Raw genomic sequence first — 16,372 nt, forward strand, 5'->3', positions numbered from 1 at the left:
TAAGCGAGGCGGGCGGAACGTGTGAACTCGGGTAAGGGATTTTCCGCTCTCCGGTCACGAGACCTGCTCAACAAGGGAAAATGTACTTTGTACACACAGTGGGGGGCTTGCCCTGTCACGGCAAGGAAGGCTTGGCCGGCCCAACGCACGCCCAGGAGCTTCCTAGTTTCAGCCCTTCTTACCTCTAAGTAAAGTTAAAGAGCGTTTATCTTGGCTACCTTAAAAAAGACACCTCGGTATGTAGGTAAGGTAGGTAGGTATTGAGTTAATGAATTCCTCTCAGCGTTACATCCATCTCCCGTCCTGGTCCCCGAGCTGTTGAGATTTGGGTGCAGTCCTCTCCCCTCGAATCGGGCGGTGGAATCACGCCGGCGAATGAACCAACACGAAACATGAAAGATCGCCTGTATTGCTCAGCTATCGATGCTTGGAGCAAATCCCCCTTGTCGTCTACGCACGTTTCGCGCGCCCCGGCCGTAAAGGATGATAAGCAGCACCCTTTGCCTTGAGGACCTGGTTGTTCCAGTTTCAGGCAGTTGAGCAAGTCATGCTAATGATCGATACTAGATTGACGTGTGAGCAGTTACTTCTCCATCCACAGCCGCCGAGGATATACTCACTCTTCCCACATCCGTCCCTGGACAGACTGCAGCTCCTCAGTTGTAAGACGTTTGCCGGCGGTAAAATAGCCTTTGACCAGCTTAGCCAAGAAACCAGCTTAAGTCGGGGTTCTGACTTACCAGCGGTGATCTTGGCGTCAATCTCCACCCTCGAGTCTGCTGGGATCAGCTCTTCCGGCAACTCAACTCTCTCATGTATGGGAATGCTGAGCTTGTTAGCAATTCTCTTATTGCTGGTTTGATGGATTCACCGCTCACCCCTGGCCCACGATAGCGTCGTATTTCATGCTTTCCAATTCCACGTGATCAGCGCAGGCAGAGCGATGAGCAACTTATCGTCAGAGGTACTCACTTGCTCATGCTCAGCATCCTGTCAATCTTTTTGATGCCAAGCCAGTGGAGAATGTCTGGCATCAAGGCCTGGAAGCGCATGTCTTTGACCCCGGCGATATTCTCCGTCCGCGTGAAGTATTCGGAGGCTCGATCGGCGCCCCGCTTTCGAGCGTTATACACCACTGCAACTCGATTAGCATCCCGTCCGTCGTGGCCGTTTCGTCCATCTCAGAAGAAATGTCACTCATGCCATACAGTACTGTATATGCTGTTAGCCAAATGTCCGATGCCAACCCCACCCACCCCCCTCTTCCGGAGTTGTCGGATCCAAAAGCGGATGAGCCGTATCTTGGAGGTATCATTTGGAGCCCTGAGGGGTTACAGACTTTTGTTACTTCTCCAAGAGCTCTTCCCTCTTTTCTGAAGTAGATGACGACACCGCTTCCCCCGTTCTGCGCTTCCTTGACCGCCTCCTCGATGCCAAACAGGAGATACGGCCGACAAGTGCAGATGTCGGAGCCGAATACGTCACTCCCGTTACACTGATTTCATATGAGCGGCAGCCTTCGACATGTCAATGCAGGACAAACCTCGTCATGGATTCGTAGCGACAAACGCACCGACTCGTCTGACATCTTGGCAGGGTCTCCAAAGCAATAAACAGTCAGGCCGCCTGCGAGTCGTTAGTCCTCGAGCCTCGAGACGATTCTTCCAAGGGCGATATACCGATTGGGGGAAGGAATACTTTGATGTCTCCTCGAGTGATGAGCTGTGCTCCGTTAGCAGGCGGCGACCAAGAGGGGAGTTGGATGGCATACTTCTGGATAGCTACCGCCTGTGTGCTCGAATAGCGACCGGCGAAGAGTTCCCTCATCTGGAATGCGTCAGACACCAAGACCACTTGCCTGCCTGAGCAACGTACCGATGCCGAATCTCTCCGCGACGCCGGGCAGATACCAGACCTGTGACATAGCTGTCAGATTGTGCACACAAGAGGCTCAACAAAGGTCTTACCGGTTCGACAGCGAACTTCGTCACGGCCAGCTCGCCAAGCTCATTTATGCAAACCTTACCGTCCGGTGATCTTCCAAGCCCCAACACCGTCAGTTGACCGTAAGTATCTCTCGCCCACGAGGCATGACATACAATCGGCCATTCTTGACACTGTCCTCAAGCTCGGCAAGCTGTAGCAGTCGTTAGCAACGGGGCCCGTCTCGTCTGATTGGCGAGCTTGGAAAGGTGCTTGCCTTCATATGAGCCTTGGTGACGGCGATTGTCGGTCGCAGGTCGACTGCCAAATGGTCAGCAAAACAGTGACGCAGGGAACGAAATACCCCTACTATTCGCTCGGTCCATCATGTCTTTGAAGGTCCAGGGGGCCAAATGGCCCCAGGGATCCATGGCCACGATCTTGCCGCGGTCACCCCACTGAGGAAACGGGCCAATCCGAACCGCTGGTTCCGTGTTTGTGAAGTCGGGTCTAGCGTCCGGCCTGTCAGGCCACTATGAAAGCGCCGAGAACGTCTTGACACACCTGTGATCAACATCCAACTCCTTGCTGGCAACGGCGAGGGCGTAGTAAAGGGAGTACGAGCCGCCACTGCGACAACCTTGTTAGCTCAGCCGAGCTGCCCACGATGGACTCGTTTAAATGAATTAAGTGCTACTAGAAATAGATGACACTGACTGGGCTAAGTAAATGAGGTCAGCTTTGAACCATTACGGCTGGTCGGGCGCCTTCGAGACCAACCTCCAATAGCTGAAGATCAGCAAATCGGTGTCACTTGTTAGTGCAAATTCAAAAGCTGAGTATGTCCACCGCTTTGTTGGGATTTTGACAGACCATTCCGGCGGCGTATGGTGGATGGCGACCTCGAAACAACAACGGGACCTCGCTGCTCAGGATCAGGATTGCCCCAATCCATGGGTACGGGGTCGATGCCAATCTGCTTGGGATAGGTCCTGAGTCGACAGTGAGTGGCACAACTGCGCTGACGTGTGCGGAGGAGAGCGGATGGTACGTACGTGAGCACGATGCGGGACGCGAACCCAGGCTTGGGGCTCGAAGAGACACCCGACGATGCGTTCGCGGACTGGACATCCTGCGGCGCCGGGGTCACCCGATGATGGCCTTCTGCAGATCTCGAATCATGCGAAGCTGACTTGTCGAGCGCTTCCGAGCCGAAAGCATCTCCAATGGATGCCGACCGCAAGGTGGATGTCGCAGGCCCGAGGTCAAGTCTGTCGGATATGGACTCGATCGCCGTCATGAGACGAGATTGGCCTAGCCGTACCTCACGGAGGGCGTAGAGGACCTCAGGATTGGGGATGGTTTGGTCCATGGCGACGAGAAACGATTGCAGCTTGTAAAGAGCACTGGAGTCGGCGCGGAGAGGAAGATGGATTGTGCCGTAGGACGGTCCAGGAAAGGCACGACGAATGGCGATGAGGATGGTTACTTAGTCATGGGTTGCTGGTCTAATTTCGGATCACCCCCCGGCAAGTACGTTCTGGAGGGGTTATTGAGGTAGGGCAGTGAGCTGGGTGCGTGAACATGCATCTCGCCGACTCCTAACCTCGGCAACTTGTCCCGGGGCGTGGAGCCCGCTTCTCAAGGCAACCAGCGGAAATCAGTCTTTGGGCACGGAAGTGTCCCTGGCTCAGGCAGATGGGAACAGGGAACGCAGACGGCATCGCCCGCCACCAAATTCCACGCCGTGTAGCCTCAGGCACGGAGTAGGTAGGGTAGTAATGATCACGTACAAGGTGCAATTACCCCTCATCACGGCTGTAAAGCGGGGGCAAGCCGGCTAGCAGGGTGCGGGGGACTGTGTCAAGACAGCAAAACGCTCTACAAGCCCAGCTTCAGCGCCCAAAGCTCTTTAGCGGGAGGGTTATGCCTCCTCTTTCCCCCTCTAATAGCTTAAGCCTATAAATGGATAGCTTATATATTATATTAATAAAAAAGATTTTTTAAATGATATTAAAATCCCTTGAAAATATTATTATCTTACAACCTACACTTTATAAGTTTTAAGATAATATTTAGTGTTTTTACGCACCCCTCTAGTCCTTTTATTATTCCGTCCAACTATAGCAAGTAGTTTGCCTACTGGTATTAAAGCAGTGGTCCTGCTGATTGGTGCCAAGGCTTGCCTGGCGACTACCTAGGTGGTTACCTAATTACTTTTGGTACTTGACCAAGCCCATAACAAACCCCCTTAAGGCTCGAGAGAGGCTTTCGCGGAGCTGTTCAATCAGTTCAGAGTCATGGCTGCTGCATCTGTTCAATCTGTGGGGACTGACCAGCCGTCGCACGATCGAGCACCGAGCGCCACGGTATCGGCCACGGTGCCTTTCGACAATGTGCGCGTTCTGCCCCAGACGCCGCAGCTCATCGCGTTGCTCTCGTAAGTGTTCAGCATATTACTTCAGCCATCACGGTTCATACCTGAACTCGCACTGAGACAGCCGCCCAGGATCATTCGAAACAAAGATACGGAGCGGGCTGATTTCATCTTCTACTCGAATCGAATCATCCGGCTACTTGTCGAGGAGGGCCTGAATCATCTGCCCGTTATCCAGCACGACATCATCACGCCGGTCGGCCGCACCTACAATGGCCTCATGTTCCAGGGCAAGATATGCGGCGTTTCCATCATGCGGGCAGGCGAGGCCATGGAACAGGGCCTCCGAGACTGCTGTCGCTCAGTGCGTATAGGCAAGATACTGATCCAGCGAGACGAGGATACGTCGCAACCCAAGTTGTTTTACGACAAGCTTCCAGAGGACATCGCCCACAGATGGGTTTTACTACTCGATCCCATGTTTGCCACGGGTAAGTCAATGGGTCTCCAGCTAACGTCCCCAATGCGGCGATGCACGGCCACGTGTCAAGAGGTCGAGGACCGAACACGAGCGCACGAGCTGCAGCGATTCAAGGGCTCACATGCTCTCCAGGCGGGTCGGCCATTATGGCGGTGCAGGTATTGAAGGCACGAGGTGTTCCCGAAGATCATATCCTATTCCTCAACTTGATTGCAAGCCCCGAAGGCGTCAGCAACTTCGCCACACAGTTTCCCCGGCTCAAAGTCGTCACTGCCTTCATCGACCAGGTTGGCCATTAGTCCCCAAGCACGCTTGACGATGTTCCGTACGCTAATACACAGTTGCGTAGGGCTTGGATGAGAAGAAGTAAGTCAACCTAATGACATCTATCCAGGGACTAACCCGCCGGCAGTTATATAGTACCTGGTCTTGGAGATTTCGGTGACAGGTTTTATACCATCTGACCAGCTTGCCCGCAGTCGCGCGCGATTCTCACCAAATAAACACCGGGTGCAGGTCGACTTCGGCTCTGACCGACCAAATTTAATAGAGCGCGGTATATCCGATTGCCCCTTCGCCGTGACCACTCAGTAAAGCTCGTCGTCTGCAGCTGCGACGCCGGCTGCGTGATGTCCGTCGTCGCTTTCGCCGGCTGCGGGTCTTCCACTCCGGTAATCGCGTTTCGAGGAGCCGGATATACTTGCCAAACCTCCGTGTCCGGTTTTACCTGTGTCTTCCTTGGCGACAGCATCTAGTGTGCGTGGATGTCAGCGAGTAGACCAGCAGTGCACAGCAGAAGATGAAGCGCGCATTCGAGAAGGCCTCATGATGTAGGATTGCGCACGAACCTGCAGCATCAACCCACTCCCCATAGACGTCAACGGCAGCGGACAAGTCTAGAATGAACCGGGTGTTAGCTGGCTGAGGGAGTCTCGGGAGGCTGTCGCGGGACACGGTCAAGACGGACAATTAACTGCGCACTGGAATTTCTGCCCGCACACGCGGCAATCAAGTTGGCCTACGCCGGCCTTCCTGTCGAGCTTGACTGTTACCGATTTCTCGTGGTTGCAAAAGAGGCAGGTGAAGGTCGTGGGAAGAGGGTCGGCCTGCGAATCAAGTCAGTAATCGATGCAGGCAGCCCCCGGACAGATGAGAATCGCCCTACCTTCCTGGGGCCCTCGGGCTTCCTCGAAGACTTCTTGCGCTTGCCCATGATTCGGAGTCACGCCGATGGTGCTGCAGCGAGGGCGCCGTTCCGGAAAGCCCTCTAGCAGCACTCTTCTTTGCTGCAGTTCTATAGTAGTGGCGCAAGATTAGGATGACTGGAATGCTTCGCCACAGCGCGAGAAGCGAGAAATAGGTACTTGGTACTTCGTACAGTACTTTATACCACTGGATTCATCCTCGGTCCAGTGACGCTCGCGCTAGAAAATAAGGTCTAGAGAGAATGATAAACTATTATAGTTTCCTCTAGTTTCCTAGTACGTATAATGGGTTGGTTTAATTGAAGCCTCATAAGTATGACTAACGTGAATTTTCAAAGTAAACGAAATTTTGAGGAAAGACATACCCCCCGAAGAAAGTTCCAAGATTATAAGGTAAAGAGACTTGGAGGCAGAAGTGAGTCTGGGGTAACTCACTTCTGCCTCTGTCTATCATTTTACTGAAACCACTGCCTATAAAACCTACGTCCGCGCGTCAAGGTAATTCAGCCCTGGCGTTCCACCACTATGCCACTCGCCATGGAGGCCTTTCACACAGACAAAGACCCCAAGTCAGGAGATGGGGACGACCCGGCAACGGTTAATCACAGCACTACCGACTTTGTCACGCTCGGGATGCTGATTCTCGGTGAGCCTGCGGAAGTCTACGTTTAACACCTACACGAAGTCTTTCAGGATCCGGACTGATTCTAAAGGTCCCTTCCCGACACCTGCGCAGACGACATCGACTTTGGTCCCTCTATGCCCCCCGCTCGCAGTATTCTTGGCGGAGCCGGTGCTTACTCGGCGATCGGGGCTCGCATCCTTTCTCCTCCGCCTCTATCATCATCGATAGGATGGGTTGTCGACCAAGGATCCGACTTCCCACAGGCCCTGGCCTCCATCATCGACAGCTGGTCCACCGCCGCCCTTATAAGACGAGATCCCCGTCGGCTCACCACTCGTGGCTGGAACGGTTATCAAGGCCCGGCTGAAAAGCGCGCCTTTGAGTACTTGACGCCCAAGAAGCGCATTACGGCTGACGACCTCACCACAGACATGCTTCTATCTCGGTCATTTCATCTAATTTGCTCGCCAACTCGATGTCAGGAGCTAGTCCGGGCCATCACCTCTCGTCGCAGAGCCATCACTCGCCCTGGCACTGCATACGTCAAGCCGGTATTCGTATGGGAGCCCGTGCCCGACTTGTGCGTCCCGGACGAGCTTCTCAACTGCACAAACACATTGCCTCTCATCGACATATGCAGCCCCAACCACACCGAGCTGGCCGGCTTCATGGGCAACGACGGCATCGACCCCGAAACCGGCCTCGTTTCCACGTCAAGTGTCGAACGCGCATGCGAGCAACTGCTGGCCAGCATGCCACTCCGGTCTTACGCACTCGTCGTTCGTGCCGGTGAAAAGGGCTGCTTCGTCGCCAAAAATGGTGGCCAACAGAGCGAACGCACCACGCAACCTTGCAGGGCCTGCCCGAGGGGGAGCTTGCAACACGATACAGACATCGAGGCACTCTTTGCCGGCCTCCGCACGGACGAGGACGGTCTGATACAGCGCGACGAGATCGAGGTCGACCCGGGCACTGAGTATTGGATCCCCGCCTACCACCAGGATCCCGGCAAGGTTGTTGATCCTACAGGGGGTGGCAACGCCTTTCTTGGCGGCCTGGCCGTGGCCTTGGCTCGAGGGCACTCGCTGGAAGACGCGGTTGCGATGGGATCTGTCGCAGCAAGCTTCGCCATTGAACAGGTTGGCATGCCCCTCATGGCTATCAATGAAGACGGTGCCGAGACGTGGAATGGTGCCCTTGTCTGTCGGCGATTGCGAGAGTTCCAACTACAATTATGATCCACAAGTTGTAGGATTTCCGTCGGCTTCCCTCTCCACATCGTCCCCGGTGAAGCGTCACATCCACGTCGTCTAGTGGTTTCCTTAATCATCAAATCCATCCCCGTTCCACCGACGACTTCAGAGTCTGGCGCACGAGCCCATCACTTCGAAGTCATCGTGTCCATTTCAGCCGACAAAAACACACAGTCCGAAACGCCATCTGCCAGTCAAAGCCAAGAACCGGCGATGCCTTATATCTTGTAAATCATCTGACCCTCGGCGAGCTCGGCGAACCTGTATGCGGTTAGTAAGTCGCTCAGCACGTCAAACAAATGCTCCTCCGCCGCCGTGCGGACGACGGGCAGGACAAAAGATGAAGCAGGGGTCACAACCGGGGCAGGCCGGGTCAATGTAGACTCACATGATGTGGTTCATATCTTCCATTTCTTTGAGTGCCTTTTTCGCATCGTCTCTGCTGAAGAGAGGACCATCGCGATCCGTGATCTTGCGATTGACGGCGACAAATACATCTTCAAACGTAGCGCAGTCGTCCTTAAAGAGGGCGGTCTCGAGGAGCTGCCCCAGGGCAGTCTTGAAAGCCGTGAATCGCTGGGGATCGACAGGAGCATTGTTGAGGGCTAGGCGGGCTAGGCGGGCTGTGCCACTGCTCAAATCCTGTTCAACCTCGCCATCGTCTCGTGTTTGCGAAGACAACTGAGACGCAGGTATGGAGGAGGCAAACGAAATCTGGGTCTGGGGCTCGGGTCCGGATCGATCGTTCCGCCCGGATCGACGAGGCGTTTCAAGGCTGTTGCTGCCTTGTCCATCTTCGACTCCTCCACTGGTGGTCGCTTGAACCACACTGGGCCTCCCGACAGAGGAACAGGTCCCGTTCTGCGAGCGTGTAGCCAGCGGAGAGGCCCCTCGCGCCAACCGGCTGCCGCGATAGGTACGATCAGCATCGCCGTCGCCCGCATCGCCGTCGCCCGAGCTCTCCTCACTCGAGGAAGCAAAGTCGGTCACGTGCGTTCTTCTACGCTTCTTGCGCGACTTGTCTTCATAAACTTCCTTGAAGAGTGCAAATCGCAAAATGGACTCGGCGGCGACCGCATCCTGCTCTTCGACTCTATTACACAGTCGCGCCTTGGCGTGCGCCGTTGCGAGACGGATTATAGTCTCCAATGTTCGGACGGTCAGTGGGCTGGTCCTTCTCTGATTACCCTCCATTTCATCGTTGCGCAGGCCAACATAGATATCGGCGATGCGGTCCGAAGCATCCTGGGTGAGGACAGGCTTGATTCGCGTCTTCGCGTACTGGATATACTTCTTCATGAAGGGTATGCTCAAGATCTCGGGCTTTTTGCTCGAGCCTCGACCAGATGTTCGGATATTCACGCCTGCATGGAGCATGGCATCGTACTTCTCATACACTTCGGTAGGTCGTTGAGGCCCGGGGTGGTTATCGGCAGACACGCCTAAAAACTGAGTCGCCTGCTCACGGACAGGCACCCCCTCTTCACTGCCAGCCTGGCGGTACCGATGCATGCGTAGCACGTGTTCAGAGACTTGCCGGTCTCTGGTGTCCTCGATATCATCTGTGACCACGAAGAGGAGGTCGAATCGGGAAAGGAGCGAGTCGGGAAGCGCAATGTTCTTGTGCGGATCCTTGTGCGGGTCGTATTGACCGAAGATGGGATTTGCAGCGGCGACGACGGAACACCGAGCGTTGAGGGAGGTGTGAATTCCCGCCTTGGCGATAGTGACGGTCTGCTGTTCCATGACTTCGTGGATAGCGACCCTGTCCACATCTGACATCTTGTCGAATTCGTCGATGCATACGACGCCCCGGTCTGCCATAACCATGGCCCCGGCTTCGAGTCTTCTCTCCCCAGTTTCCTTGTCCGAGGTGACAGCGGCAGTCAACCCAACACCAGAAGACCCACGGCCTGTTGTGGCGATAGCCAAGGGTGCTGTGTTAAGAACGAATCGCAGCAGTTGTGACTTTGCCGTAGAAGGATCGCCGACCATGAGGATGTTGATGTCGCCACGCAGGTGGGTCCCGTTTTCGAGATTCTTCTCTACGCCTCCAAGAAGCATGAGAAGTATTGCCTTCTTGATGTAATCATGACCGTATATGCTTGGTGCGAGGGACTGCGAGAGTAGCTCTAGGAGATTCTTCCTTTTTGCGACCCTGTTGATATTGCGCAGATCGGTATCGGTGATGGTTGCAGTCACAGCTTCTCCTCCGGATTTGGATGAAAGCTGCGCAATGTTGTTGGCCAGAATGATGGTCTTGAATAGCGCGCTGTTGTGGTTGGTGTTGCGATTGCCCAAAGTGCGATAAATGCCAACCAGCTGAACCCTGTCGCCCGGCTTGACACGATCGACTAGATCGTCATCCAGAATGACATCCACACCGCGAGGGAGTTGGCCAGCCGGGGCTCGCTCGGGCATCTCCTGGATGGAGATTGTCTGGTGATCGCGGTATGTACAGAAGCCATATTCGGTGGTGAGAGGGTTGCCTTCGTCGTCTTCTCGGGGATATACGCTGGATGTGGTCACCCCGTTCGTCATGGTCTGATCTTGATACTCCCGAAAATGAAACTTGTCCTTGATCTCGTTGTAGTGTACGCTCCGGACAACCTTGGGCCGGATAAGAGAGCATCTGGTAACAATACCCTCAATAGACACCATGTGATTGAGGTGGTGGGACGAGAGCGTCCGGGGGGTACAGGCGTTGAGACCAAAGCTGCCCGCCCAGGCGCAGTAGAAAATGGTGTCCCGGGCTGTCTGATCTGGCCGAGCCTGGGGTATTGTCTCAACAATCTTCTTCAGGGCGTGGTTGAAGGCGAGCGACCACTCAAATGGCTGGTGGAGAAGACCGCTTGCCAGGTTGCCGCTGTGGTCGCGAACATGGTCAAGGTTGACAATCAGGCGACGATGGTTCTTCTGGAGCATCATAATGATGTCTGATCTGTAGCTGCGGACGTGCGAGTCGCCTTGGTTGTCAGAATCGTCAGCGGCGACCAGGCAGTGGAGGGCGTGACCGGTACATACTTGGGTCCAGGAATTCCTCGGCCTGGCGGACACGATCGCGGACACCGTCGTCCTGTAGCATGAATGAGTCCATGGTGTTGGCTGCCCCGTGGGGGATTCTCCTAGAGATGGCGCAAAGGCGTTGTTAGGTGGGTGGATGGAGGATGAGGCAATGGTGGGAGGCCAAGGATTCGCCGCGAGCCTCGTTACAAGCGTACAGTACATCGGCTTAAATCGAGGGTGGGACAAACAGCGCGACGCGTCGTCGTCGCGTAAAGTTTTCGTAGCGACGCGGGGCATGGTTAGGTGCAGGGGCCAATAAGTAGTTGTTGCCCGCTAATTAAGGAGTATAAAGACAAGCTAAGGGTTCACTAAAAGGCACCGGAGCCCCTTAAAAAAACCCCGGCTGGATGTCACGACCCAACGAGGGTCTCAAAGACCCAACAAGGGTCCCAGTGGGCCATAGACTAATGTATAGCTATTAAAGGTTAGGCTTACGCCCACACGCACTAATAGGCGCGCCCCTTATCCCTCCCTATGAGTATTACTATTTGCACAGATAAAAGTCTCTATTTGCATAGACGATCCACTTTTTCTGCGCGTACCCCGCCCGCCTAGGCCCCGCCACCTAATTTAGCTGCACTAACGTGGCAAAGGAGGGAGCCGCGCTAGCGTAAAGATTATATACACCTATAAGCCTAGGGCAGCTTAATTCGTTTAAATAACGTATCTTCGCGATTATCGCGAGATATGCGTATATTGCGTCGTATATTGCGGCCCGGCTAATAGTCCGGCCTTGGCTACGTGGGCGTAGGCTGCGTAGCTGGGATGACCTCCTCTACCGACGAGGCCGGCGTAGCCCTTGCACCTCTGCCCCGTCTCCCTCGAGATCCCCTTCCCCGTGTATTTACGCGCGCTCGCGATCTTCCTAATAACGGCCGGGTAGAGCCCTAACTGCCTCCTTTATCGATCTCGGCTTATATGCGCGTGCGGCGTACGCTGGCGTTGAGGCAGCGGGTGCTTGCCTGACTAGACCGCGGTAGCCGTCTCTGCGTGCCTCTAACTAACTATAAGGCCGGCTACGAAGCTAGCTACACGGTATCGTTGTCTTTATCTCGATATAGCCTTAGGTCTTAAGGTATAGGTAGGCTAGTATTCTTAGTAACGTAAGGTCGGCTATAGAGGCTTTAAATAATATTATAGTCTTAGATTTAAAGAAGTAGCTTATTAAGATCCTAATAGTAAGGATTAGCGTAATTCGTATATAAAAGGGGGAGCTTCTCTATTAAAGGCTTCTTAAGCTACTACTAAGGGTAAATATTATACTTTATATTACGACCACGGTTAGCGGGCTATAGGAGAGCTAGCTACGTTTACGTAATAAAGCGGCTCGGAATAATAGTTAGGATAAGAAGTTACTTAGGCTTAGCTTACTTAGAGCGTATATAAGCTAAGTAAGCCTTATATAGATAGATTACTATTTAGGAGTATAGCTTATAAGTAAGCTATAATAAGCTATAAAGGGGATTACGGCTAGGACTATAATTTAAGGATAGTCTTTATAGGTATATATAGCTACCTACTTTTACTCTTTTAGATAGATAGCTCTCTAGCTTTTAATATAGATCTTTATTACGATTCTATCTTTAATTTTAATTACCTAGTTATAGTCTATAGTCTATAACCTATTACTTATTACTAACGTAATATACTTATTATTACTTAGACTACGCCTTATTATATCTATTAATATAAACCCCTTAATAGGTTTATCCCTTAAGAATAATACTAGTCGTTATACGTTAAAAGCTCTTATTTAGTATAATACTACGTTACTTTAAGTAATATCGTAAATATTAATATACCTATATAGTAAGCTAGATTAACTAACTCTAGAGTTATTATATTGCCTTTAAATATAATACGTAAAATTATCGCCCTTTAATATAAGGTATAGTTACTTAGGAATAAAGGAGGTAATAAATAAGTTAGGGACTTTAAAGAAGTAGTTAAACTAAAATAGCTAAAACTATTTAATAATATTTATAGTATACTTTAAGACTTTCTTACCTAACTTAAGGCCTACTATCGGTTTTACCTTACTAAACTCTTAGACTTAGTTAAAAAGGTACTTTATATAGGAAATTATTTATTTAGAATAATACTTACTTAGTTTAGACCTATTATAAGGGACTTTCTTAATAACTAACTAGCGCGATAAGATAATAAGATAGATAAAGTCTTTATTAGTTTCTAAGGATTTAAAGAAGCTATTATAAAGGTATTTAAAATAACTAATAAGGAATAAAAAGCTAAATAAAAACTTTAAGAACTTTAATAAAGGATCTTAGTATTAAATTATACTATAAAGTTCTAATAAGTTACCTTAAAGCTTAATTAAGATAACGAACCTCTTATATTACGATTTTATAATAAGCTTAAAGAAGAAGTTAAAAATAAACTTTATAAGGAAAATCGACTTAATAACCTCTTAAACTATATTACTATAGTAGTATAAATCGATAATAGATAATACGCGCGATACTAAGAAAAGAAATAAGGAAAAGGAAACTAAAACCCTTCTTATAAGAATAACTTTAACTAATACGCTAACTATAAAAAAAAGTATAAAACTCTTATTACTTATACTTATATAATTAACCTAGGTAAGATAAATCTAAATATAATATAAAAAAGTAAAAGAAAGTATTTTAATTATAAGAAACTTAGATATTACTTTAAAGAATATAAATAACCTTATAAGGAGAAGAAAACCTATTAAGTACTAGCCTTAAAAGGTAAGAAATACTTAAACGTTATTAATAGATAGGAACTAAAGTATAAACTCCTTAGTTAAACTATATACTATAACGATAAATATATAGTATACTTAAGCGATAAGAATAGTACTAGATAGTTCTTAAAGCCCTTAAAGAAGACCTTTATAATAATATAATAAAGGGATCTTAAAATATAGAAATAAGTTAAATTTATAGAACTAAAATACCCTTATCTTAAAGAAGTCTCTTAAGACTAAATTAAAAAGAATAGTAAACGATTTTAAGAGGATATATAAAATAAAGATTAATAATAATAATAAGTAGTTTATAAGTAATATAATAAAGAAGATATAAATATAGCCCTTATACTTATAAAACTTAGATAATTACTTAAAAAGGAATAATAAAGTATTAATAATATAAGCTTTAAAGAATAAGAAATACCTAGAGAAATAAAAGATAAAAAAGAACTTATACTATTACCCTTACTATTAAAGGAAAACGCTATAATTAAAGAATACGCTTTATACTTTAAAGAATTTAAAGAAATACTTAAAATTAAAACTTAATAAATACTTTAAATTCTTATAGAAAACTAATAAGCTATATTAATTTAGTATTAACTAGTACTATATAAAGGAAACTATATTATAGCTATTATTATAGTTAATACTTTTATAGCTTTATAATAAGAATAGTAACTATAAAGAGAATTTAAAGATAATCTATAAATACTATTTACTTATAAGTACTATAAGTATATTTTATAGATATTATATATCTACCTAAATTATATAATATACTTTTAAATAAAAGTATAATATAATACCTTCTTAGTTAGGTTTAAAGGATAAGTACTTTTAAAACCTTACTTAAGTATAAAACTAAACTATTAGAAAATCGATTAATACTACTTAAATAACTAAGTTATATTATTAGAACCTAATTATAGTATACTACTTAAATACTATAATAATTATAGCTTATTAATAAGATATCTTTTAAAGATATATAATATCTATAAATACGCTAAAATAAAAGAATAATATAGCGCTACTTACTTTAAGGTATCTAAACTATTAATCTTTTAAAGACTTATATAATAAATTAAATATAATAAAGAAGATTATAATAAATATATATACCTAAACTATAGAGTTTATAAATATAAAGAAGTATAAGTATAATATAAACGATATAATAGTATACTAAAAGATTATTAGTAAGATATATAAAGGCTATAGGCTATATTTAACTAAGAAAGAATTAATATAAAAATACTACGCGAAAAATAAAAAGATATTAAATAAAAACTTAACCTTTAGTATAAAAATAAATAAAATTATAAAGTATAGTATATAATTAACTATAAAGTAGTATAATATAAACGATATAGCGTTAAGAAATAAGAAATCTTTAATTAGCTATAAGAAATTAGTCTCTTAAGCTTTAATATAATACTATATAACGAAAATATAAAGAAATAATATTAATAATAAATTAAAAAAGAATACCTAAATAAAATAAATAAGGACTAAGTAAAAAATAAGGTATACTATTTATAAAAAGCCTATAAACTAGTATAATATAATAAGATCTAAGGACCCTATATATAGTAATAGTAAGCTATAATAACTAAATAGTATTAGATATTTAAATCGCGGGATATTATATATATATACTTTTAGACTATAGTATAGTAAGTAATTATATTTTACCTAGAGTTATTAATCGTTATTAACTTATATAAAGATATAAGATAGATCTATATAAACTTATAAATATTAAAGGAAAGGCCTTTAACTATAATAATAGAATTATTAATATAAAGATTAATTACCTTAATATTAATATCTAGGGCTATAACGAATAAGTTAACTTTAATATTATAGATATTAAAGAATATAACCTTATATTAGGACTTCTATAGCTATAGGAGAGCAACCTACTAATTAACTAGAAAACTAGCTAGCTATATTAAAACGAAGATATAAGTTTCTAGGACTAGTAGATTTAAGAGAAAGTAAAATTTTATAATAATTTAGCTACTAAATAAGATAAAAAAGATAACCGTTTAAGTAAATTATTATAGGCTTTAGCGATATAAATAAAAATAGTAACCGAACTAATAAATATAATAAAATCGATTAATAAGACCTATATACAAACTAATATAGCTATATAACCTAGTATTTAATATAAATAAAATAAAGGATATAATAAGAAGATTTAAAGAGTTATTACTACTTTAAAGAAAGACCTTAAATAAATTAATAAAGAGCTTAAGTTAAGAGAAACTAGCTCTTAAAAGAAAGAATAAAGCTTATAAGATAAAATAAAGAATATCCCTTAAAAATACTAGAAATATAATAAACTCTTTAAGGAAGAACTTAAGATAAGGTTACTTAAATATAGCTAATAAGACTATAAAATTTATCTTAAAGATAGAATAACGCTAACGTTTTATAAAATCTATAACCTAAACGAAAAGTAACTATAAACGTTATACGACTACCTTAATAAGAATCTATAAAAGGGATATATATAAATATTAATATCTAAAGTAAGCTATTTAGTTATATTTATTTTAAAGAAAAACGGTAAGCTATAACTAATTATTAACTATAGATACTTAAACGATATTATAATAAAAGACCGAATACTATTACCGCTTATATTAAAACTATAAGATTAATTATATAGTAAAAAATAGTTTATAGCCTTT

The 16,372-nt window shown here is 45.9% G+C and overlaps 5 protein-coding genes across 5 annotated transcripts; 2 read left to right on the forward strand and 3 right to left on the reverse strand.

Moving 5' to 3' along the window:
• Window positions 1–616: 616 nt before the first annotated feature.
• Window positions 617–3,295, reverse strand: HRG_04870 (GTP cyclohydrolase II domain-containing protein; the record flags this gene model as incomplete). The annotated part of the gene is made up of 17 exons (XM_044863341.1): window positions 617–690; window positions 741–826; window positions 879–908; window positions 973–1,135; window positions 1,336–1,495; window positions 1,544–1,626; window positions 1,680–1,722; window positions 1,772–1,827; window positions 1,876–1,915; window positions 1,968–2,037; window positions 2,100–2,137; window positions 2,201–2,244; window positions 2,294–2,433; window positions 2,488–2,553; window positions 2,793–2,915; window positions 2,979–3,087; window positions 3,136–3,295. The coding sequence occupies 17 exons, from the start codon at window positions 3,293–3,295 to the stop codon at window positions 617–619; spliced, it is 1,485 nt and encodes a 494-aa protein (XP_044721955.1).
• A 928-nt stretch (window positions 3,296–4,223) lies between these two features.
• Window positions 4,224–5,245, forward strand: HRG_04871 (uracil phosphoribosyltransferase domain-containing protein; the record flags this gene model as incomplete). The annotated part of the gene is made up of 5 exons (XM_044863342.1): window positions 4,224–4,363; window positions 4,433–4,791; window positions 4,914–5,068; window positions 5,131–5,147; window positions 5,194–5,245. 5 exons carry the CDS (start codon window positions 4,224–4,226, stop codon window positions 5,243–5,245), a joined length of 723 nt encoding a protein of 240 aa, XP_044721956.1.
• A 123-nt stretch (window positions 5,246–5,368) lies between these two features.
• HRG_04872 (transcription elongation factor elf1 like domain-containing protein) lies at window positions 5,369–5,994 on the reverse strand (the record flags this gene model as incomplete). Its single annotated transcript, XM_044863343.1, has 4 exons — window positions 5,369–5,532; window positions 5,630–5,677; window positions 5,749–5,887; window positions 5,947–5,994. The coding sequence occupies 4 exons, from the start codon at window positions 5,992–5,994 to the stop codon at window positions 5,369–5,371; spliced, it is 399 nt and encodes a 132-aa protein (XP_044721957.1).
• Window positions 5,995–6,511: 517 nt separating this feature from the next.
• On the forward strand, window positions 6,512–7,849 carry HRG_04873 (pfkB family carbohydrate kinase domain-containing protein; the record flags this gene model as incomplete). The annotated part of the gene is made up of 3 exons (XM_044863344.1): window positions 6,512–6,632; window positions 6,723–7,056; window positions 7,126–7,849. 3 exons carry the CDS (start codon window positions 6,512–6,514, stop codon window positions 7,847–7,849), a joined length of 1,179 nt encoding a protein of 392 aa, XP_044721958.1.
• Window positions 7,850–8,082: 233 nt separating this feature from the next.
• On the reverse strand, window positions 8,083–10,961 carry HRG_04874 (MCM2/3/5 family domain-containing protein; the record flags this gene model as incomplete). Its single annotated transcript, XM_044863345.1, has 3 exons — window positions 8,083–8,125; window positions 8,253–10,830; window positions 10,889–10,961. 3 exons carry the CDS (start codon window positions 10,959–10,961, stop codon window positions 8,083–8,085), a joined length of 2,694 nt encoding a protein of 897 aa, XP_044721959.1.
• Window positions 10,962–16,372: the final 5,411 nt, after the last annotated feature.

Source organism: Hirsutella rhossiliensis (genome assembly GCF_020360975.1).
Source record: "Hirsutella rhossiliensis strain HR02 chromosome Unknown scaffold00004, whole genome shotgun sequence".
NCBI classification, from domain to species: Eukaryota; Fungi; Ascomycota; class Sordariomycetes; order Hypocreales; family Ophiocordycipitaceae; genus Hirsutella; species Hirsutella rhossiliensis.